Source organism: Sturnira hondurensis, unplaced genomic scaffold (assembly GCF_014824575.4).
Source record: "Sturnira hondurensis isolate 20B ecotype Veracruz unplaced genomic scaffold, ASM1482457v3 Scaffold0007865, whole genome shotgun sequence".
Classification (NCBI taxonomy): domain Eukaryota; kingdom Metazoa; phylum Chordata; class Mammalia; order Chiroptera; family Phyllostomidae; genus Sturnira; species Sturnira hondurensis.
In genome coordinates this window covers 13,881,033-13,903,674 of record NW_028080496.1, presented here as the reverse complement: position 1 = coordinate 13,903,674, position 22,642 = coordinate 13,881,033, and the positions used below count along the sequence as shown (strand labels likewise).

General features: G+C 51.1%; 2 protein-coding genes across 2 annotated transcripts in view; one reads left to right on the top strand and one right to left on the bottom strand.

Annotated features, from left to right (window-relative positions):
- The window catches only part of GABRB3 (gamma-aminobutyric acid type A receptor subunit beta3), a 240,130-nt gene that overhangs the window by 18,920 nt on the left and 198,568 nt on the right, over window positions 1-22,642 (top strand). The gene's annotated exons all lie outside the window — the stretch shown is intronic.
- Window positions 1-22,642, bottom strand: part of GABRA5 (gamma-aminobutyric acid type A receptor subunit alpha5) — a 54,432-nt gene that overhangs the window by 30,155 nt on the left and 1,635 nt on the right. Inside the window, exons 2-4 of the mRNA XM_037053810.1 lie at window positions 8,511-8,632; window positions 6,534-6,601; window positions 6,199-6,419 (exon numbers count right to left, since the gene is read on the bottom strand). Of these exons, the coding sequence (XP_036909705.1) occupies window positions 6,199-6,419; window positions 6,534-6,601; window positions 8,511-8,632 (411 nt within the window). The remainder of the gene's footprint in view (window positions 1-6,198; window positions 6,420-6,533; window positions 6,602-8,510; window positions 8,633-22,642) is intronic.

The following is a 22,642-nucleotide window of genomic DNA, read 5'->3' as shown; positions in this document are numbered from 1 at the left end:
ATACTTAAACTATTAGGAAACCAAACTCAACAGCGTGTTAAAAGGATCATACACCGTGATCAAGTGGGATTTAGTCCGGGGATGCAAGGATAAATCAGCAAGCACAAATGCAGGAACGTGGTGCGCGGCCACGACAGGGTGACAGATGAAGGTCGGGCTCCGAGATGCACAGAGCTGCAGGGGATGAGGTGAGGATTCCAGGGCACAGAGAGCGCCCTGAGCCAGCTCTCCGCCTCCCAGGGGCTTGGTGGTGGGAGGCGCAGGCTCCTGCTGGGGAGGGTGGGGGCTGAGGAGAGATTGCCCGGCTCTGAGCACCCTCAGGGGTGCTGGCAGACATGCCAACCATATCCCCATGGAACACTCCAGAAACGCAACACTGTACTGTCTCTGGAAATGTTTCAGGCGACCTAGTGCTTTGGGCCTGAGAGCAGCAGTCACTCCTGACCCGTAGGCTGGTTTCCCTAAAAGTAAGTGGTCGTGGCGCCACCTAGTGGACACTATGTCCACTGGCGCCGGCTGAAGGCACAGCCCAGCTTCCTGCAGATGGTTTCTGAGACGATCATATTGAAATAGCTGCAGGCAGCCGTGCTTGGACGTTTGGGCTTTATCGATGGACACCTTGCTGTGTATTCATTTTCTTCTGCTTCGTCTGTCTTATCTATGAACGGGGAAAATAATGATACCGCGTTCTTGGGATGTTGTGAGGACAACATGAGTTTATATTTCGAAAGCATCTGGCACACCATAAAAGTCGTGGACGATTTTAAAAAAATACTTAGAGAACCAGCCAAGGCAGTTCTTTCCATCTGGTGTTGCTGAGGGCCTGCACCTTATTCATCTCTGAGCTTGGGGCTTGGGGCCGAGACCCTAGCCAGCAGCTGCCTGGGACTTCCATCCAGGGTCTCTCATCCTCACTTCTGAGGGAGGTCACCCGAGACTCCTGGGAACCTTTTGGGAGATGTGAGCCTTAGCTTGCGGGTGGCTCCTTTCCACGAAGGTCCCCACCTGTCCAGGGAAGCTGAGGAGCCTGCATCCTTCTCACCAGGACAGAGAGCGTCCGATAGCCTGTGTGAGTAAGGAGCTAAGACAACACAAACATACCCTGGCCAGGTGTCTCAGTGGGTTGGAGCATCATCCTGTGACCAAAATGTGGCAGGTTCAATCCCCAGTCAGGGCATGCACCCAGGTCATGGGTTCATTCCCTGGTCCAGGTACGTACGGGAGGCAACCAATCGATGCTTCTCTCTCCCCCTGACAGCAATGAAAAAGTGTCTTTGGGTGGGGATTAAAAAAAAATTTTAAGGTGACAAAAACATGTTGGAGATGGCCCATGTGCCTAGGCTGAGGTTGTGTGTCAAATAGTTCAAAAACCCGGGCTCACTAGATTGAATTGGCCTGGGATAATTCCAGTCTTTTTTTCCCCCCAAACCAAATAGGCAAGAAGTCTGTATTAAAATGTCTTCATCTGTCTCCTGCACGTGCGGTTTGTTAGCCAAACATAACCTTGACTCTTTATAAGCCTGGCAGGACCCTAAGCATGAAGTCCGTAAGGAAAGAAACATTTTCTAGGTGTCCCTTCTCAGTTTCTCAAACTAAGGTCTGAGCAGAGAGGCGGCCATGGTTGAGGAAAGGCTGCCTCATTCATTCCATTGTCATTCATTCATCCACGAACCTGCAGTTCCTTCTGAGGGCCAGCCTGGGAGCCAGGGGATTCCCTCCATCCGAGGGAATTAATTACCTGACCAACACCCAGTCCCCTCCCAAAGATGCTCAAGTTTAACTACATGCAGCATAGCAAGTGCTCGGAGCCAAGTCCCAGGACGCAAAGCTGGGTCAGGGTCACAGCAGGTTACAGAGGACAGGAGAGTTCAGGAGAACGTCTTGGAGAAGTGTGGGTTGTGACATGTCCCGTCATTTAGGAACAGAGGACATTGTCATCCAAGCCAGGGTTCAGGATGCTTTGTGAGGCGCTTTTCCCAGAGGGAGAGCAGAAAGCTGACGCTACTAGAAACCCTGGGAGGAGAAAGTGTTACACACACTTTTTTTTTTAATGGATGGCTTGCTAATCACATCTCACGTAGCAAAACAGGCTGATACTTTCTTTCGACTCCCGTACTACAGCGCCAGGGAGGAAGTAACAGACCATCTGCTACTTCCACTTCCCATTAGTGGGAGTGAAATTGCTACCATTCTTCTAGAGAACAATTTGCGAAGCCGTGTTGAAAGCCTCATTGGCCGGTGCCTGGAATTTATCCAAAGACGTAATTTTGTGCTTGAATGACAGTTGTTTCTCACACAAGGAAATAAATGGAAATGACGTGAATTCGGTCACGTGATGGCAGGCGGAGTCACAAAACCCTGGACCGGTATTGAATGACAGGGGGAAGGTTTTAACGTGTGTTCAATGATAAAGCTGCTCACAGAACAGTTTTCAGAGAGTGACACCACTCCACTACAGGACAGCAGGTGTGGACACTCTCATACACATGTGTATAGTCAGTACACGTGTGTGCCCATGCACGAACACGTGCAAGGAAACACACAGAGCCATTGGCACCAACTCTCTCTGGTGTGTTGCCATCATAATTGCATTTCACGCTTGGTGATTTTCTGTGTTTTACACATTTTAAAATCACGTCAACAATTAAAAAACAAAAAATTTAAATATTTTGATTCTTGTCAAATTTTGATTCTTGTCAATTTTTGTTAAAATAAATATGATCTTTAAAATGGCAGTACTTAGCCAATATATCTGTTGGTGTCGTTCTTAACTGACACTGGTGTGTGTATGAATAGAGGTAAATATAGATACAGATAAAGATATAAATGCTTATATGTATAGATAGATACTCACCTACACATGCTAGTTAAAAACTTCTAGTTACATATGTATAGATTATTTAAAATAGATCACCCCCAAATCAAATACATATAATATATATAATTTCCTCCAACAAAGTCACTTATTTCCCCTTTTCCAGGGGAAAAGGGGGAAGGGTTTAAAGGAACAAGTATAAAGGAAACATGGACAAAGACTAGGGGGGATGGAATGGGAGGAAGATGGGGAGGGCTGGGGGTGGGCTGGGATGGGAGTAAAAGACAGAAAACTGTACTTGAACAACAATTAAAAAAATAAAAAGTCACGTATCCCATAAGGTAAGGAATGCTGTCAGCGAATCTGTGCCAAAGTGTTCCTATGCTGCCCCCCAGTGGCCACTCGGAGAATACGCGATACACTATCAACTTGCAAACCTCCTCGGACCCGGCACGCAGCTAAAGGGCATTGGAAAACAGTTTTAAAAAATGGCAAAAATAACAACAACAAAAGGTGGCTCTACGAGATTGAATCAAAGTGACCAAAGACTCCTGGCGACTGAATGAGAGAGTCCGGACTTGAACTTCAGTCAGTCCAAAGCAGTGTTTTCCACGCACGATGAATGGAAGCCTAAACGGAGTGTAAGCAGGTCATACAATCACGCCCGTGCCCAAATTCAACTCGCAGAGGGGCTACACCTTGTGCCCGGGCGACAGAGCAGAGCGTGCAGTGCAGGGGTGGGCCTGGCGGAGCTCGCCTCGTGGCCGGTTGTGGTTTCCAAGACACTAAGGGACACCTGCACTTCTGCTCGAAGACCAGGGCGTGCGCCCTCGGGCGGCCCTCGCTGCGCACGGACGCGGAGCAGCGCCTTCGCGGGGTGCGGAGCGCTGCCCTGCAGCCCACCTGCTCCCAAAGGAACTCGTGTCACCAGGCGTGCCCTGAGAGACCGCCCGGGCTCCAGGGCAGTGGGACTGCAAATGTCGGCTCTGCGACGATGACCAAAAGTTCCGCCCAGAAAAAGACGACAATCGATGACCCTGGAAGGGTAGCTCAGGTGGTTAGACCATTGTCCGGATAGGCCAAGGTTGCATGTTCAATCCCTGGTTCCGGCACATACAGGAATCAACCAATGAGTGCACCAATTAGTGGAATGAAAAATCAGTGCTTTTTCTCTCCCTTCCATTATCTCTAAAATTAATAAAAACAAAAATTTAGAAAAAGGGAGGGCTGGACCCCTGGAGCCCAGGGCGCTGGCTGCTGCTTGCCATGTGACTTCTCCTCTCACCAATCACTGTCTTTGCAAAATCAATGGATAAAAATGCCCGGAACTAGACCTGCACTCTGCCACATCAGAACGCAGGGCACTTTCCGGGGCACCGTTCCCACTCTGAACGGAGAAGCCAGTGTCACCTTGGCCCCCATTAGCATATTTCCTTGACACCTACAAGGACCAATTACTGCTGACAGGTTGCCCTGGCTGTCACCATCTTCCTCCCGGCGTGACACTTTGACAGGGAGAAGAAGGCCACTCACTGTGTATCTACAAGTGCCACGTCCCTGCAGTTCTCCACTGTGGTGGATTAAACTAGGGCGTTGCCCGGGGCTGAGCTGAAGTTCCTGCTGCCTCCTTCACAGCAGGGATCTGAGCTCTGCTGTCTTTGCTGGGGTCACCTAGCTGGCCGGGCTGGCAGAGGCTGAGGGATTCTGTTTTCCGAGGCACCTGGAACACAGACACTGAAGGAGATGCTCCTTTGCAGCCCTTCTCCTTCTAAACAATGGCCCGGCCCTGGCTGGTGGGGCTCAGTGGACTGAGCCCCGGTCTGGGAATCAAAGGGTTGCGGGTTCAATTCCCACTCAGGGCACATGCCTGGGTTGTGGGCCAGGTCCCCAGTAGGGCGTGTGCCAGAGGCAGCCACACATTGGTGCTTCTCTCCCTCTCTTTCTCCCTACCCAAACATAAGTACATAAAAATTTTTTAAAAATAAAATAAATAAACACGGGTCGTACCTCACTGCCCTGTCCAAGTAGCAATGAGTCCGATGAAAGTTCTTGTGCTACGCACGCAACTAGGGTCCCTCAGGGACAGGGACCAGGTGCGAAGGCAAGGGGACTGGCCTTACCTTTATTCTGCAGGCAGAACGCAGGCGCAAAGCCCAACACAACGGGGTCCATCATCCATCTCAACCCCGCGTGGACCCCTCAGCTTCCTCCCAGACCCAGACTCATCAGCTCCACACGCGCCCTCACTTGCGGGGCTGAGAAAAGCGCACAACGATTCGCCGTAGGAACGAGGACCGAGGACCGAAATTCGGTCCTCGCGGTAGTCCGCGGTTTTCCAACGGGGCGGCCACTGTCCCAGTACGGAGGTGGCGCTCACAGCTCAGGTCTGCGCCTGCGGGCGAGCTGCGGCCAAGGCCAAGGTCGGGGATCGGAAAGAGTGGGGAATGCAACACCACCCCCATCACGAGAGGGTCACGCGCTCATCGATCGGAGTCCTGGTCGGGTGGTTAGAAGAACAACCGAGTCCTGGTGTCAAACAGGTTCCCGACAGGTGCCGAAGCATCGGCGCGCGTCCTGGGGACGGCGCGTCAATGCTGCGGTGCCTTTTCTCAGCATGAAACGCACTGGGAAGCACTAGAAGGCAGGGGCAGACGTTCCAACCAAATCCACGCAAATGCACGGGCTTAAAACCAACTTGCCTTGAGCACTTTTTAATTTCTTTATTATTTAAAAATCTTTTTTGATGCTGGCCTAGGCCCACCGTGGAAACTAAAAGGCTGTAATGGACTTTCTCGAGGGTCGGTTTATTGATTTGCTCCAAGGCAATGAATAATGCAGAATTAAAAAGTGACTGATGGTCAGTTTAAGTGAGAGACACCAAACTTCAACCTTAGCATTGGAATGCCCTCAAAGTACACGAGACATGGGCTTCTGAACTTCAGGAGACCCCCAAGGGGCCCTCCTTGATTTTTTTCAATGACATTTTTATAAATTAAATGTTCCCTGTCTTGCACGATCTGGGTGGGTATGTGCAAGATGCTCTGGGTCTTGAACCAAAGAACCAAGCATGGACAATGGAAGCTGTGAACCAGAACGGCCAGCGAGATAGTAGCCATGGGCATTACTATTATTAGTACGGGCGGGTCGAAGGGTAAAAGAAATATACAACACACACACACACACACACACACACACACACACAGCAATCCTCAAACCCAAACAGTAAAGAAAAATGTGCAGTGCGCACGCGCACACGCACCCTATCCTCCAAGCCCGCAGGCTGCAGGGTCCTTGCTGTGTCCGCCTCGCGCTGCCCCTCCAGCCCTCCCCCGCGCTGCCGCGCACCGCGCCCCCACCCCCGCGCTGCGTCCCGCGGCCCGCACCGCATGGTGTAGAGCAGGGTGCCGTCGTCCTCCAGGCGCAGCAGCTTGTTGGGCGTCGTCATGTTGTGCGCAATGGACTTCTTCCCGTTGTGGAAGAACGTGTCCGGCGTCCAGATCTTGCTGGCCAGCAGGTTGTTGAGCGGGAGGCGCTGCATCGGCCCCTGAAAGCGCAGGCGCTCGTCTTTCCAGCTTTGTCGGAAAAACACGTCGATGGTGTATTCCTAGCGCGAAGGGAAACAAGCAGCTGAGGTCGCAGCGGGGCAGGAAGGGGACCCTTCCCCAGGTCTTTGGGTTTTATTCCGGAAGATCTGGTGGCGCCCAGCGCCGGGACCTACCATCTCCGTGTCGGACACCGGGCCGAAGCTGGTGACGTAGATGTCGGTCCTCACCTGGGTGACGCGCTCTGAAAGAGACACAGGTTTCCGCCTGGGCGCCCAGCCGACCCCCAGGCCCCGTCCCTGCTCCCATGTCCTCAGTCTAGAGACTAACTTCGCCCTCGGCCACCGCAGGGCTTTTGCAGTGCGTTTGCTGAGTTCGGAGGTCTTGGCACCCACCGAGTGCAACGCGCTGCTCCAGCCGTGAGTGAGACGAAGCGCCCGTCATCTCTGGAGAGGGGCGCGGGGTCGCCGTGGGCAGGGCGCGCTGGGTCCTGGCTGCTGGGCCCCGGGCTCTGGTCATCGCGCCTGAGACCAGCTTCTTCCTCGGTAAGCCCGGAAAATACTCCCAGCCTCACAGCGAACTACCCTGCTCTCCCATAAGGAGCTGTATTTTTTTTTAACTTACACAATCCAACCTTGTGGTGAGCAGACACTCCCGTCGAAGCCGCGCCCCAGGCGTCGGGGGAAAGGTGTCTGAGGGCCCTGCACAGCGCGGCCTGCTCGGCGATGGCTCGGGGAAGGAGGATGGGAAGACCCGCTCACCTTACGGGGCATTTCGAATGGTTAGAAATTGCTTTCCCGGGAAACTACTATCTCAATCACAAGGATGGAAAATGCACGAAGCCATAAATCCGCTAATGACAGAGGAGGCAGACGCGTGTTCATTGGGAAGGCCTGGAGCCTGTGGGTCCCTGTGACCAGGAACCGGGACCCCGTTCTGGGAGCAGTGGAGCCCACCCTGCCCGAGCCCAGCTGCTGGGTGGGGCCGTCACCCAGTCAGAGCTCTGGAGGGCTTCCTGCCAGCCCCCCGCTGGTGGAAATCCTCTACGCACGCGGTGCGCATTTGCATGTGTGCCCGTGTTGGCACGATGCTGCACGTTTTCAGGGCCTGTGCACCGAGGTGCGGGCCCTGCAGGCCGCCCTCTGGCTCTGGTTCCTCAGGGTCTGGCCTCACAGGACTGGAACCTGTGCCGGGGAAACTCGATGCGTCTCCATAGGCTTCGGTCCCTGGGGGTGTGTTCAGAGGGGCGGGGCCGCTGGACACGGACACAGCGTAACACAGAGGGAGACTTAAGCCGGTGCCTCGCAACCCGTGTGGATTTGCCCTTGCCCCAAATGCAGAGAATGGCCATTGATGCTTTAAGTGACTCTCCCTGCTAAAAATGCAAATAATGGAGAGCTAAGCCTTTCCTTGAAGAATGTGGATGCTGGGGGTGGGTCTCTAACTCACCTAGTGGATCAAGGTCAACAGCACCGCATCTCTATCAGCTGAGGCGAGGGCATTGCACCTGCCTAGAAACACTCAGCACAAAATTGAGCTGTGCCGATTAGGCCCCCGAAACACGTTCTGCTATTTGTTTATCATTGTCAACTGTGGGAGGGTCCAAGTACGTCCAAGTTATGGCCCTAGTGAAAAAATTAAACGTGGTATTAAACAGTGAAGCCCACTGTTCAACGCCATTGTGTTTACACCTTTCTATATTACGCTTAATATTTCCACTGGGGCCATAATATAGCCCTGGCTGGGTAGCTCAGTGGGTTGGAGCATCATGCCAAGGTTTGGGGTTCAATTCCCAGTCATGGCACCTACAAGAATCGCCCAATGAGTGCATCAATAAATGGAACAACAAATTGATGTTTCTCTCTCTGTCAAATCAATTACAAGGTATTTCTTAACCTGGGGTGAGGCTTCTGTACCACCTAAGAAGGGTTCCTCCTTCAGTGAACCAGAGAGGACAGCAGGATGATCTGAGGGGAAGGGGGCTTGCAGGGACTGGGACTCCCAGGCTCCTGCATGGTGACCATGGCACTCAGGGATTCAGGAGCCTTGGCCATGGGCGACGGCAGGGTCTTCTCTGATTCATGGCAGCCAGGAGCTGAGGCTGAGCGTCCTGCCCTGGGGCCTGAATGGGGGGCGGGGGGGGGGGCACGCACCTCCGAGCCCTGGCCGTAGTCGGTTGTCGTAACCGTCCAGGAGCCCGTCCAGGATCCTGGTGAAGATGGTGATGTTGTCGTTGGTCTCATCTTTCACTGCACTGGTCGGCATCTGTGAAAAGCTTTTGAACAGAGAAACAGAAGGTTTCAAACTTGCATTAAGTATTTCTTTTTTAAAAAAGATTTAATTTATTCATATTTAGACAGAGAGGAAAGGAGGGAGAAAGAGAGAGAAACATCAGTGTGTGGTTGCCTCTCGTGCAGCCCCTACTGGGGGCCTGGCCCCCAACTCAGGCGGGTGTCCTGACTGGGAATCGAAGCAGCAACCCTTTGGTTTGCAGGCCAGCACTGAATCCAGTGAGCCACACCAGCCAGGGCTAAACTTGCATTAATTATTTCTTATAAATTCTTCTCAAGATAGAGAAACTAGGGAGTAATAGGATGAGCTGGGCTGGAGGGAGGGAGAGAATGATCTCTTGCATTGAAGGTACTGTTTTCCTGGCGATAAGCTTTCATTGCTGAGCATCCAGAGAGCGCTGTGCTCTGGGCTGGCCATCCATCAACCGGACATAATGCCCAAATCCACCCCTCCCTGATTCGACAACACCGTCTCTCTTCAAACTGTGACAGAGTTACCTGCAGTGGCGAAGGGGTGTGGCAGGCACCTTTACAAACTGTGCGTGTATTCAAAGAGAAGACTGAAGCGCCCTCACTTCCCCGCTCCCCTAACTAGGAGCATCTGTGCTGTGGACATTAAGTGGTGACAGAGATGACGGAGTCTGTGGCATCGCTCTGGGTCCCTGCATCCATTGCCGGCACCTGCAGTTCCAGCCACAGCTGTGACCACAGCTGTGGTCACGAACGGTAAAGGCTAGTCACCTGCAATCTGACACTCAAAGGCACAGAGCTCCGTGTGGCCCAACGTGTTGGTCCTGCAATAAAACCCTAACAAGAGTGGCCGAACCTTCCGGAAATGAGAACAGCCTGGGTTTGTCCAGTTCCACCAAGGGAGGCCCCACAACTTGAGCGGGGCGCGGGGGCGGGGAGTTGCCCCGGGCAGATCTGGACAAACTGAGGGAGTGACTTGGAGAGAAAGGAAGTCAAATTGGGAAGACAGACACATGCGAAGACGTTGCAGAACCCACCTCAGGTCCCGGTAGCCGCCCTCCGAGACGCCAGGTGCCCCACGTGCTGGGCTTGCTGCCAGGGGGTGGGGGGAACGCACCCAGCGCCAAGCCAGCTGTGGGCCCCAAGGAGTCAGCGCCTTTGGCTTTGGGGAGAAGAGCAGGTGAATTGTGGAACCTTCCGGAAGGCCTGGCCCTGGGCTCCCCGGCTCTGTTTAACCTACATTTTCTCCATGGACTGATCGAGAGCTGAGACGGAGCATCCAGGGTGGTGCTGGGGGCAGAGTGGATGTGCGCCTGCCCCACCCAGTTCTCAGAAACCGGCCCCTTTCACCCGCCGCATGGAAACAGATCAATTCTTTACGGCCCAGCCCCGCTCCCTCTCGAAGGAGAGGCCCGGTGCTCCGCAGCTCTCATTTTCACACCCCCATTAAAGCGAAGCTCTCACAAGCTGAAACTCTTCCCTGTGAGTGTGGAGCCCTCTGTGCTTCAGCTTTTAAAACAACTGCATCCCCTTTGCTATGACATCCATTAGAACAAGGATGCCCTCGGCCTGAGGCCTCGCAGCCTTGCAGCCCGAGCGCCAGGATGAAGGGCCTTGACGCCGGCCTGCGGCTTTGAGAAAGAAGGTGAAAATGACGCCCTGCACTTGCCCAGCTGAGTCACTGTAGGTGAACTCAGTGCGGCCTCCTCATCCTTTCCTCAGGGTGTCGATAACCCCTACAGGTTGGGTCACTCAGTTCTAGGCGATGTCCCCTGGCCCGTTTTTGGACTGTCCTTTCTGGCCCCGTCACTTAGAATAGAGGCCAGAGCGTGCACGCCAGCAAAAGAAGCGCATCGCTTCTGTGTGAATTCTGAACCGGCCAGACTGGTACACACAGAGATGGCTGAGAGGTGGGTTTCCAGGGCTGGGGCAGGGGAGGTGGGGAATGTTGAGGATGGAAAAGTCCTGGAGGACTCATGCACGGCGCAGGAGGGGTCATTCACCAAACAGTGTCACAGACTTCGAAGTTGCTAAGGGAACAGGTCTCGAATGTCCTCACCGCAAAACAAGAAACGGTGACCTCATAACATGATGGCAGTGTTCGCTAACATGATGGTGATAATCAAATTACAATATGTTATATACCTTAAATTTACACAGTATTCTATATAGAGTATAGCTCCGTAAAAAATACAAATCAAAGAAATAATGCCCTGGCTGGTGTGGCTCAGTGGACTGAGCGCTGACCTGCAGACCAAAGGGTTGGCAGTTCAATTCCCAGTCAGGGCACATAGCTGGGCTGCAGGCCAGGTCCCCAGTAGAGGGTGCACAAGAGGCAACCGCACATTGATGTTTCTCTCCCTCTCTTTCTCTCTCCCTTCCCCTCTCTAAAAAAAAAAACAAAAACAAATAAATAGAACCTTTAAAAAATAAATAAGTAAAAATGAAATATTTTTAACACATGAAAACATCACTATGATTCAGGAAAAAAGAAAAGGCATCTCTCAATGTTCAAGTCCATTTCTCTAAGCGATGCAACTACCTTCTGTGAAAATGTTCCTAGATTACATCAGCTCTGCACAGCCCTGACTGTTCGGAGGTGAAGAACTGATGATATCATCTATCGATGGGTGTGTCCCAAGCAGGGGGTGGTCATTTCATGGTCCCCAGGGACACTGCTTCTGGTGGCCGTCCACACAGGATCACACAAAACCACCCACCCAGCTCCGAACCCACGTCACAAACACCTGACTCGTTGCGCGCAGCCATGGAACAGGACTCGGTGTCTGCACATGTGAAGTCACCTTTCGCTTCTTGTAAAAATGTAAAAGAACGGAGTCCAAATATATGTCTACATCTACACATATTTACACATAAGAGGAAGGGAGAATTTCAGGATCTGCCTCATCTATTGTGACTGTGGGCCCTTTCCAGGCAGAGGTCGTGGTGGGGATCTGCAGTGGTGATGTCTTCCCCATTTACTGAGGACAAGACCTGGGCAGAGGGACCAGGGTCTCAGAAACATTCCTGAAGAGGGAACTCTTACCTTTTGTGACAGCATGGATGGACCTGGAGAGCATTATGCTAAGCACAATAAGTCAGTCAGAGAAAGACAGATGCCACATGATCTCACTCATGTGGAACGTAATAAACAAAATATGCTGATGAGCAAAATAGAACCAGAGGGGTGGACACATGGAACAGATGGACAGCTGTTAGGGGGGTGGCAGCGGGGAGAGGGGCTGAATGAAAGAAGGGGAAGGGTTAGCCAAAGACCGTATATGCATCACGTGGACACGAATAACAGCGTGGGGATGGTGGGGATGGAGGGCAAGGGGGCAGGGACAAGCCGGCAAAGCAGGGAAATGGGGACATCTGCAATAATGTCAACAATAAAAATAAAAATAACACGTTCCTGAAAATGCCCTTTGGGGTAGGAACTCCTCAGTTCCTAGATCTCCTCAAACAGTGTCACCACTGTGGCAAGGGAGGTCCCTCCTTCGTACCAGGAAGCAAAGGAGGCGCCCCGTCCAGGACCAGTGCGCCTGCCTACGCCTCAGCCCAGCAACAGGGCCACCTCTCAGGCAGACTGCAGCTGCAGCTCGCTCTGTTCCCCGTGGGCTGCTTGCACCCACTTCACGGACAAAATGATCCAAAAATGCTGAGGGGTCACAAGCAGAGGCCTTCCAGGTGGAGACTGGGATGCCTTCATCACTTTGAACACGCGGTCCTACGGCTCCGCTGTGTACAAGCCGTACCGAGTGGCCCCAAGGAGCTCCGCCGAGCCTCAGGGCGCTGTGAGGACCCGCCTTCAAAGCCTCAAGGACACACTGAGGGCTCAGCTCTTCAGAGGGAGTCGGTTCTTGTGAGCCGAGACTAGGGCTGATGTGGCTGACAGTAGCCTGAGACATAACAGACGTCCTTGAACATGGGTGACTTAGCCTCCAGTATCAGCACAGATTCACCAGGTGGCCTGAAAATATAAACTGTTTCCTTAGGTTGAGTGCGCGTCGTCCACAAAAACAGAGCAGGTGCGATATTTTCAGATTATAGTGGTCCCCCCTTCTTCGAGGTTTCACCATGCCGTGGTCAGCCAGGCTCCAAAAATGTTAAATGGAAAATTCCAGAAGTAAACAATTCAGAAGTCTTAACCTACATGCTCTTCTGAGTCATACGATGAAATCCCGTGGCATGCCGCTCCTCCCGGTCGGGTACGTGAGTCATCCCTTTATCCCCACATCCACGCCGTGGCTCTCCCCACCTGAGAGTCACTCAGTGGATGGACCGGCACCACATCGCCAAGCCCACGTGCGAGGCACTCTCATCTCGCTTCACAGTGGTCCCACAGTGCAGTCGGAGACTGCTGGAGCCCAACGAAGGCCTTCGGAGGCTTCCTTTAAGTGAAAAGGCACGACGTCTCAGCTCCGTAAGGAAAGAAAACACCCATCCTGAGGTGGTTAAGATCTAGGGTAAGAAGGAATCTTCTATCCACGAGATTGTGAAGCAGAAAAAAAATGGTACCAGTGTGGTTGCCACACTTCAGACGGCAGAAGCTGCAGCCGCAGCACTGAGCGCCCCGTGGGGACCGAAAAGGCACCACATTTGTGGGAGGGTGACATGAACTAAACTTCTGTCCTATTGACAGCAGCGTGTTGTGCCAGAAAGCAGCGAGTCCTCGTGAAGAGGGCGGCCAGGCGGCCCGCCGGGGAGGGGCACCCACTACACCCGGGCTGCACAGACGCAGGGACAGGTGTCCACTGAGAAACGGAAACACCTCTGGGGGCTGCGTCTGCTGCCGCCACACTTCCAGCAGAGCTGAAAAAGTTGACTAGGGTTTGGTGCATCGCTGGGGGTCTGGGAAGGCAATGGGGGTGCCGGGGGGCGGGGAGGTGGGCACGTGTATTGATGTTCCGGAGAAGAAATCATAAAGAAAATGTAGAACCCACCATCCAACGTGGAAGTGAACATCCTCACCTTCCGTACTTCCTGCCCACGTGTTGGTCCCTACCAAAGACAAAAGGGCTTCATCTCTCAGCTTGAACTCTGCACTGACTTTGGTTTAGAAAATAAGGTCACTGAGCTCTGCATTCCAGGCTGAGGAAGGGAGGTGGCGGCTGTACAAAGCACAGGGACACGGGTGGAGTGCAGCGGCATGCTGTTCCTAGAAATGTGAGGGTGTCCGAAAGTGCTCCACATCGGCCCCTGGCCAGACGTGGGGTCCCGCGTTCTTCAGGAATCCCTCACGGGGTGGAAGGAAGCAGCAGCCTATGAAATCTGGTCCATAAATGGGTTTATTTCACCAGCACGGTGTTTAAGAAAAGTAAACAGGGATATCTTCAGAGAGGGTAAATTCTTGCAATTATGCAAATTAAGACCTCCCTCTGTGGTCTTAAGTCTGCAAGAAGCTGGGCTCTGGGACTTTCGCACTAGCCTCTTCCTGCTTCTAGGCCCCAGCGCCTCAGGGATAGCTGATCCAGGAGGGATGGACGCCTTTAAGGGCCCCCAGTGACCCCAGGGGCCACCAGGGTGGACAGTCACTGTTCTGGGCATGTCTGAGCTGGAAACAGCAAAGCCACCCTAAGTGAGCTCTCTGCTCCGTGATGTCCCTGAAGTGGCCACAGGACGGTCCGAGGGGCTCAGAGCGGGTCTCAGCAGCTGGGCTCAGGAACCACACCTTGGGGGTCTACTGGGTACTGGGTGTTGCACTGAGGTGAGTCCTGGGGATGCTACAGTGACAAAGGTGACACCCCTGGCTGCAAGGACATGATGGTGTTCTAGCAGCGGTGCCTAACCTTTGGCATCTCTGGGCCACACATTCAATACAATGCAACACATAATCACACAAAAAAACACCTCATCATGTTTTATGTAAATTCATGATTTTGCGTTGGGACACAGTCATCCTGAGCCACATTCAGCCCATGGGTGGCAGGTTGGACACCCCTGAATCACAGAGGGTTTCCAAGAGACCATGGCAAAGGTAGGATTCTATGCAGGCCCCAGGCCCTGCAAGGCCCCAAAGGCAAAGCGACCTTTGTCCAGGGTCAGAGAACTGCAGTGCCAGTGGGGGTGTTCAGCCAGGGAAACCAGGTCTCAAGCCACAGGAAGGGGTGTGGAAGGGTGTTGTGAGCGGTGGTCCCCCAGGAATGAAACAACGACGCTTGCAGGGGGCATGTAAGAACGTTAGTGAGAAGAGTAATGTGCCACCAGAGAGACAGTACCCATCAAGCCATAAAGAAGTATGCAGTCCTGGCCTGGTGGCTCAATGGGTTGGAGCATCGCCCGGTACACCAAAAGGNTACAATGCAACACATAATCACACAAAAAAACACCTCATCATGTTTTATGTAAATTCATGATTTTGCATTGGGACACAATCATCCTGAGCCACATTCAGCCCATGGGTGGCAGGTTGAATATCCCTGAATCACAGAGGGTTTCCAAGAGACCATGGCAAAGGTAGGATTCTATGCAGGCCCCAGGCCCTGCAAGGCCCCAAAGGCAAAGCAACCTTTGTCCAGGGTCAGAGAACTGCAGTGCCAGTGGGGGTGTTCAGCCAGGGAAACCAGGTCTCAAGCCACAGGAAGGGGTGTGGAAGGGTGTTGTGAGCGGTGGTCCCCCAGGAATGAAACAACGACGCTTGCAGGGGGCATGTAAGAACGTTAGTGAGAAGAGTAATGTGCCACCAGAGAGACAGTACCCATCAAGCCATAAAGAAGTATGCAGTCCTGGCCTGGTGGCTCAATGGGTTGGAGCATCGCCCGGTACACCAAAAGGTTGTGGGTTTGATTCCTGGTCACGGCACATACCTAGGTTGTGGGTTCAATCCTCAGCCAGGGTGCGTAAGGGAGGCAACCAATCGATGTTCCTCTTTCACATCGATGTTTCCCTCCCTCTCTTATTCCATTTCCCTCTCCCTAAAAATAGAATATTGGAAAGGGCTCTTTCTTTTGGAGGAACCACCAGGATTTTCTTCCAATATAACTTTACCTATTTAGCTATTAGTATTATAATCCATAATGATATGATAGCGACCCCAACTAATAAAAGTGTTTTATTTTGCCAAGTGATGTCTGATGGAGCCTCCTTAAAAGAAAGACCATCTCCTTGACCTTGACCACTGGGATGCTCCAGGGCACCATCCACAGACCTCTGTGGGGTCCACACCCAGTTTCCAAAGGGTGGCATCCAATCTGGTGGCTTTCAATGTCTCCCATTCATGGAAGACCCCCAAGTTCACGTTTCCAGCCCCTCTCTGCCCAGTGGCCCACCGGACTTCCCCACTTGGGTGTCCCAGAAGCATCTCACAGGGCTAACCTTGGCCAAGACCACACTCACAGCATTCCCTACAACCTCTTCTGCTGTCTCCTCCAGCTTATTAATAGATCATTACACCCATCAGGTTTGTAGATCAAACACCTGGGGGGAGGGGGGCATCCTTGACTCCTCTCTTTCATTCATGCTCAAGGTCCAGCCCTGGACCCACCCACCTGCCCAAGTGGCAGCAGCCCCTCCCCGGGGTCACTGCGCTCACCTCTTCATTGCGCTCCGCTGCTGCTTCTCACACCACCCTTATGCCCTAGACTGTCCTATCCCTCCTCAGCAGCCAGAGTGAGCACCAAAGTCTCTGTCACATCACTGTCACACCTCCACTGGACCCCATTTCACCTCCACTTAAAACCACTGGATGGCCTTTATTGGATGACCTGCAAAATGAGGGTCAACTCTTTCTTCCGGATGCAACCTAAGAGGGCCCACAAGGGGCTTCGTGATCTCCCCCTGCCCCTCCCCCACTTCCCCTCTGATGATGCCCCTTATCAATGCCCCCTTACTCCCACTGGCCTCCTTGTTGTCCCTAAGACACCTGCCAAATACAGCCATGAATTTGCTGCGCCAACTCCCTGTTCAGCCTGTGCAAACAGTTTGGCTTACGTCCTCACTCCCCACAGATGCCGGAGGCAGCGCCTCCCCAGCACCCTTGCTAATGCCTGCTCTTTCTCCTAAGAGCACCTGTTGGGACGTAGCTGATGCATACCTAGTGCCCAGCAGAATGCACAGCCTAGCCTTGCCTGGTGTGGCTCAGTGGGTTGAGCACCAGCCTGTGAACCAAAGGCTCGGTCGCTGGTTTGATACCCAGTCAGGGCACGTGCCTGGGTTGCTAGCCAGATTCCCAGTAGGGGGCGCACGAGAGGCAACCACACATTGATGTTTTCTCCCTCCCTTCCCCTCTCTCTTTAAAAATAAATAAATAAAATCTCTGAAAAAAAAAGAAATGAATGGCCTGGAGGTGGGCTCCCCTCTACCTCAGATATTGGCATCTGGCACAGAGTAAGGGTTCGGTAGACACTGGCGTGGCAGCAGTGTCCCCTGGGTATTCACACCTCGTCCCCAGGGCCTGTGGCTATGAATGTGCTGGGTGACACAGCCGGGGAGACTCCGCGGGCGCCTTAAGGTTAGGGGTTGTGCTGTGCGCATGCGCTGGTTGGTGCCCTTGGCGACCACTCCGGGCACCCGCGCGGGGCCGGACCCCAGGACCAGCACCCGGGACAGCCAGCCTGCACCCAGCGCCGGGCCCCGCCCTCCCAACCCCAGGCCTTGACCCAGCATGTCTTGTGAGTTGGGCAATTCATCCTTCACATCAGCCCATGACGTAGGGCCTGTTATTAACTCCACTTGGAGGCTGGGAAGCCAAATTACAGGCAGGTGAAATTATTCTTTTGATGCCGCACAGCCGGTGCAGCGACAGGGATCAGAGCGGCCTGACCACCCTCTGTCCACACGGTACCTGACGCTGTCCCCAAATAGCTCCCCGGGCTCCTGCGACCAAAACCACGTCGCCTGTCAGGTGATGGCCCAATTTTTTGTTGTTGTGAAGACTAAAAATAAAGTGGTCCCAGCCTTCATTTGTTATGAGGTTTGCCTTTTGGTTCTGAAATGCACTGTTAAATAAATACAACTAAAACAGAGTGGTCAGTGAAATGCAAAAGCCTACTTCATAGCATACCTTCTATTTCCTTCTTGGTTTTTAATCCTCACCTGAGGATATGTTTATTGCCTTGCAATAGAGAGGAGCCTGCAGGGTGGGGGAGCGAGAGAGACACTGATGTGAGAGAGAAACTTCGATCAGTTGCCTCCTGTATGCACATCAACAGGGGATTGAACCTGAAATCTAGGTCTGTGCCCTGACCGGGAATTGAACCCACAACCTTTTGGTGTATGGGATGATGCTCCAACCAGCTGAGCCACCGGGCCAGGGTGCCCTTTTTCTATCACACAGTCCGTTCTCTATCACATCAGATTACCTAGTACACATTGTCTGTTCTATGTTATTCCAGCTGCAGTTTTTAGAGTGGTGTTATTTGAGTTCCATGAGAATACTCTTTTGTTGCCAATGTTTTAGTTTTGCTCTATTCTTTCCATTTCCACTGCACCTTGACTGTTAGAACATTCTGGAGAGGGTCTTGCCATAGACACCTCTAGCCTAGATCCTGATTCGGCCACTTTCTGACAGTAAGACCTGGGCACACTTCTGAACGCTCTAAGCCTTGAACTGTTTTCACCTACAAAGGGAAGGTCTGGCGAAAATTAAGTTGTACTTTTTCTTATTCTCTCCTGAGGATATTTTTTCATGGAGTTTAGAGAGAAAGATTGGGGGTGTAGAGAGAGAGAGAGAGAACCTGTTTGTTGCCTTCAGTACGCACCCCAACAGGGGATTGAAACCGTAACCTAGGTAGGTGCCCTGACCAGGAATCGAACCCACAACCCTCCGATGTACACGACAATGCTCCAACCAAATGAGCCACCTGGCCTGGGTTGAATCATACACTCTTTGAAAATGCAGTCTGGAAGTGGAGCTAGAACATATCAACACAGATGATTACTGGTCTACCACCAGAGTTCCAGGGTAAGATTTCTTCTCACTTTTGATTCTAATAATTTTCCTCTGAAATCGCACACTAATTAGAATATGCACATTATGTAATTGCACCTTGTAGAAACCCAAAAGCCCACATTCTCTTCCCCCCCTTGAATGGAACCAGTGACTCACAAGGAAGCTGACTGTCAGATGGGGCGGCTGGGCTGGGGCTGGCCCAGAGTCTTAAGCTTTGCTTAGCTCATGGCCTGTGGGAGTGATGCACGTGCTAAAAGTTCCCTTCATAAAGCGTGCAATTGGGAAATATTTTCTGTGGATACCTTTTAAAAGAGTGCTGGGCCATGGCTGGTGTGGCTCAGTGGATTGAGTGCCAGCCTGTGAACCTGTGAACCAAAGCATCACAGGTTCAATTCCCAGTCAGGGCACATGCCTGGGTTGTGGGACATGTCCCCCACTAGGGGGCACTCGAGAGGCGATCACACATTGATGTTTCTCTCCCTCTCTCTCTCTTTCTTCCTTCCCCTCCATCTAAAAATAAAATAAAATCTTTAAAAAATAAAATAAATTTAAAAATTGCTGGCTCTGGCCAAGTGGATCAGTTGGTTGGAGCCTTGTCGCATACACCAAAAGGTTGTGGGTTCGATCCCCGGTCAGGGCACATTTGTAGGTTGCAGGTTTGATTCCCCGTTGGGGCGCATATGGGAGGCAACTGATAGATGTTTCTTTTTCACATCTATGTCTCTCTCTCTCTCTCTCTCTCTCTCTCTTCCTTCTAAAAGCAATGAAAGCCCTGGTTGGTATAGTTCAGTGGATTGAGCGCAGGCTGGGAACCAAAGGGTTACCAGTTCGATTCCCAGTCAGGGCACATGCCTGGGTTGCAGGTCAAGTACACGAGAGGCAACCACACACTGATGCTTCTCTCCCTCTCTTTCTCCTTCTCTTCCCTTCTCTCTGAAAATAAATAAATAAAATATTTAATAAAATAAGAAAATAATAATAAAAACAATGAAGAAATGCCCTCGGGTGAGGATAAAAAATGGTGCTGGGCATTATTTAACCCAGCCACCTGACTACCTTTTTGATTTCTGGCCATCCCTGCCCCACTCAGATGTCCGGTCAGCTGTGTGTTCATCACGTAGCGCATTCACCTGACCACTTTGGTGGCGCTTCCATGTGTTTTTTATCATCGTTGCTACAATCATCTGTCCTGGATCTTGTGTGCCCACAGCCACCGTGCAGGCAGAGAAATCTGGGGCTCACAAGCGAGAAAGACCCATTGGAAAAGCCACCGCGAGGACTCGCGTGTTTTAGGGAAAGTGTATTTCTCGCTGTAGTAAGGAGAGCGCCGACTGGGCATGCGCACAAAACAGCTCTAGCCAGAACCGAAGGTCCTGGTTTGCACACTCGTGGCGACAGGTGAAGGGCAACCTTATCTGTTCGCGTTTGTAAGCTACTTCTGCAAGAATCTGCTTGCAGTTGCCAATCATGTGATTTCATTCAGATGTGGGATACGACACTGAAAGTAGCCCATGCACAAACACGACAATCAAACAAGTAAAAACTCATAGACACGGGCAACGGCGTGGTGGGGAGCGGAGGGAAGTGCGGTGGTAAAGGGGAAAGGGGGTGAAACACCCGGCGACAGGAGATGGGACTTTGGGTGGCGGACACAGAGCAACATGCAGATCGTGTACCACAGAAATGTATGCTTGAAACCTATGTGATTCTATTACCCAACGTCACCCCAGTATATTTAATTTAAAAGTAAAAACAAAGCAAAAAACTGTGTTTACCACAGTCTATTTGGAGTGTAGTTCCCATGCAGTAAAGTGCTAATGTGTTTTTTCTTTTCCAATAGAGAAACCTCTAAAATATGTTCAATACAATTAAATAAATGAAATCAGATCTGAGCTTAATGAGTTGGTGGTCTTCCAACTTATCTTACAATTATCACCAGCTGATTGAGTCTGATAAAGTGTGGTTTTCCCAATGATGATAAATTAACTCCCATTAAAATGTGGTATTTTGCATTTTGGCATTACCTTGATTCAAAGAGTGTGTCTGTGCTAGTTTTTCTGTACCGTGTATTTTTGACTACTGGTCTCATTAAAATAGTCATAATGCCTCAGTAATACCATGCGTGTCTCCAAACGTGACACTGTAGCAAGCTGCCTGTCACAGAAGGCCTCTCTGTTCAGCTACACATTTGACTCATGTTCCGTTACATAACGTCAAACTAAGAGAAGAATCATAAAAGCTATTGAACACGAGCTAGTGGTGATCAAATTTAGAAAACGTACGGGAGAAGAAGAAAAATTAGTCACGTGTTTTCAAAGCCACTGCTCACTAATCAATCTTCTATAATCACCAAATAGATTCTCCTCAGCACATTTGGACATTTTCTTTTGTATCCTCACCTGAGGACATTTTTTCCCCATTGCTTTTAGAGAGAAAGGAAGTGAGGGGGGCAGAAAGAGAGAGAGAGAGAGAGAGAGAGAGAGAGAAAGCAAGAGAAATATCAGTTGCTTGCCACCTGTATGCACCGAGACCCAGAGTTGAACCTCAAACCTTTTGGTGTAACAGGACGATGCTCCAATCAACTGAGCCACCGGCCAGGGCAACAATCACACATTTTCTGATCGACAAATCCACACTCTTGTCAAGGACCCTGCATACAACAATGAATGTGCACAAAAACGGGCATGGGCCTCTTCTGGTCCCGACTGATTTCTTGTGGCCCTCCTTACTCTCCCTCCACCTGCTGTCTGGCTTGGTGACCTTCCCCAGTTGACTGTCCAGCCCTGCCACCTTTCCCGGTTGTAAGACAGGGCTAATGCTACTGAGTTCCTAAGATTCCTCTTGGACTTGCCTAAAACAGAAATAACAATAATGCCTCGTATTGCCACAGCTAGTATTTTGCCAAGATTTGAAATCAACTAAGTGCCCTGAAACTTTCTTTGCAGTGTGACAGAATTATTCTTGAGCACACTTGGAGCAATAAGCAAGTGAAAGGAGCCTTATATTAGGAGAGAGATCAACAGGGACTCTTGTTCCTGGATGTCAAGACGTCTCTTGAAAAGCGCCCCCTGCTGGTTACGGCGTGAAACCTGGCTTTCCGCTTTGCTAGACATCTCTCATCATGGAAAACTGTAGGTACACACAGGGGCAAGAGTTAAAAACACTCAGGGCCTTGGCGGGATAGCTCAGTTGGTTAGAGCATCAACCAGATTCACCAAGGTTGTAGGTTCGATCCCCGGTCGGAGCGCATACAAGAAGCGACCAATGAATGCATCAGTAAGTGGAACAGCAAATCAATGTTTCTCTTTCCCTCTCTTCCTTTCTCTTTCTCTTAAATCAATTTTAAAAAAAAGAAACCACTCAGTACGTGATGTAAAATTCCACTTAAAGGAATATCTTCTAACAGAAATTATCTCAAATACTGAAAATGGTCAGAAGCCAAAAATGCTCACTGTAAGAAAATTTATAACAGCCCCTTGGGAAACAATGCGAGTGCCCCAAATTAGGGGAGTCGCTGATGAGTAGGCATTCGCGCCCTGGAATCATATCCATCCATTTTTAAATCATATATTTCAGAGCATATCGGGCCTGAAAAACATACAGTACAAAACTGAAGGTGAGGTATGATCCCAATTGCGTTAAAATACACAGAAAAGCAAGGGCAAGAAAACAGACCAACGTATGAAGAAAGAATGTGTCCGTGGAACTAAGAACATCTTCCCTGTTTGTATGCTATTTTGTGCCTCGTGTATTTTGGCAGTTGGTAGGTGTTGTTTTAGGACGGACTACCGTATTGACCTTATGTCTAAAGGATTCCAAATGTCTCCACAGTCAATTCTCTGGGGAAATTGAAGGGCGTGGAGCCACCATTAAGAGTTGGCTCCCGGAGATGACGCTCGTCCATCTTGTTTGAAGACGACCTCAGAAAGCCACCCAGTTCAACAAGAAATAAAGTATTGCTGCTTCCAATGGCTAAACTTCATTTGCACACAACTTCATATTTCACACTTGCATCCACTAGGGAGAATAACAACTTCATTGCTATAAAAGGCAAATTCCAAATCATCTTTTTGGCCAAATCTTGAAAAAAAACAAAACAAAACACAGGCTTCCAATCCTAGCACAATCCTCA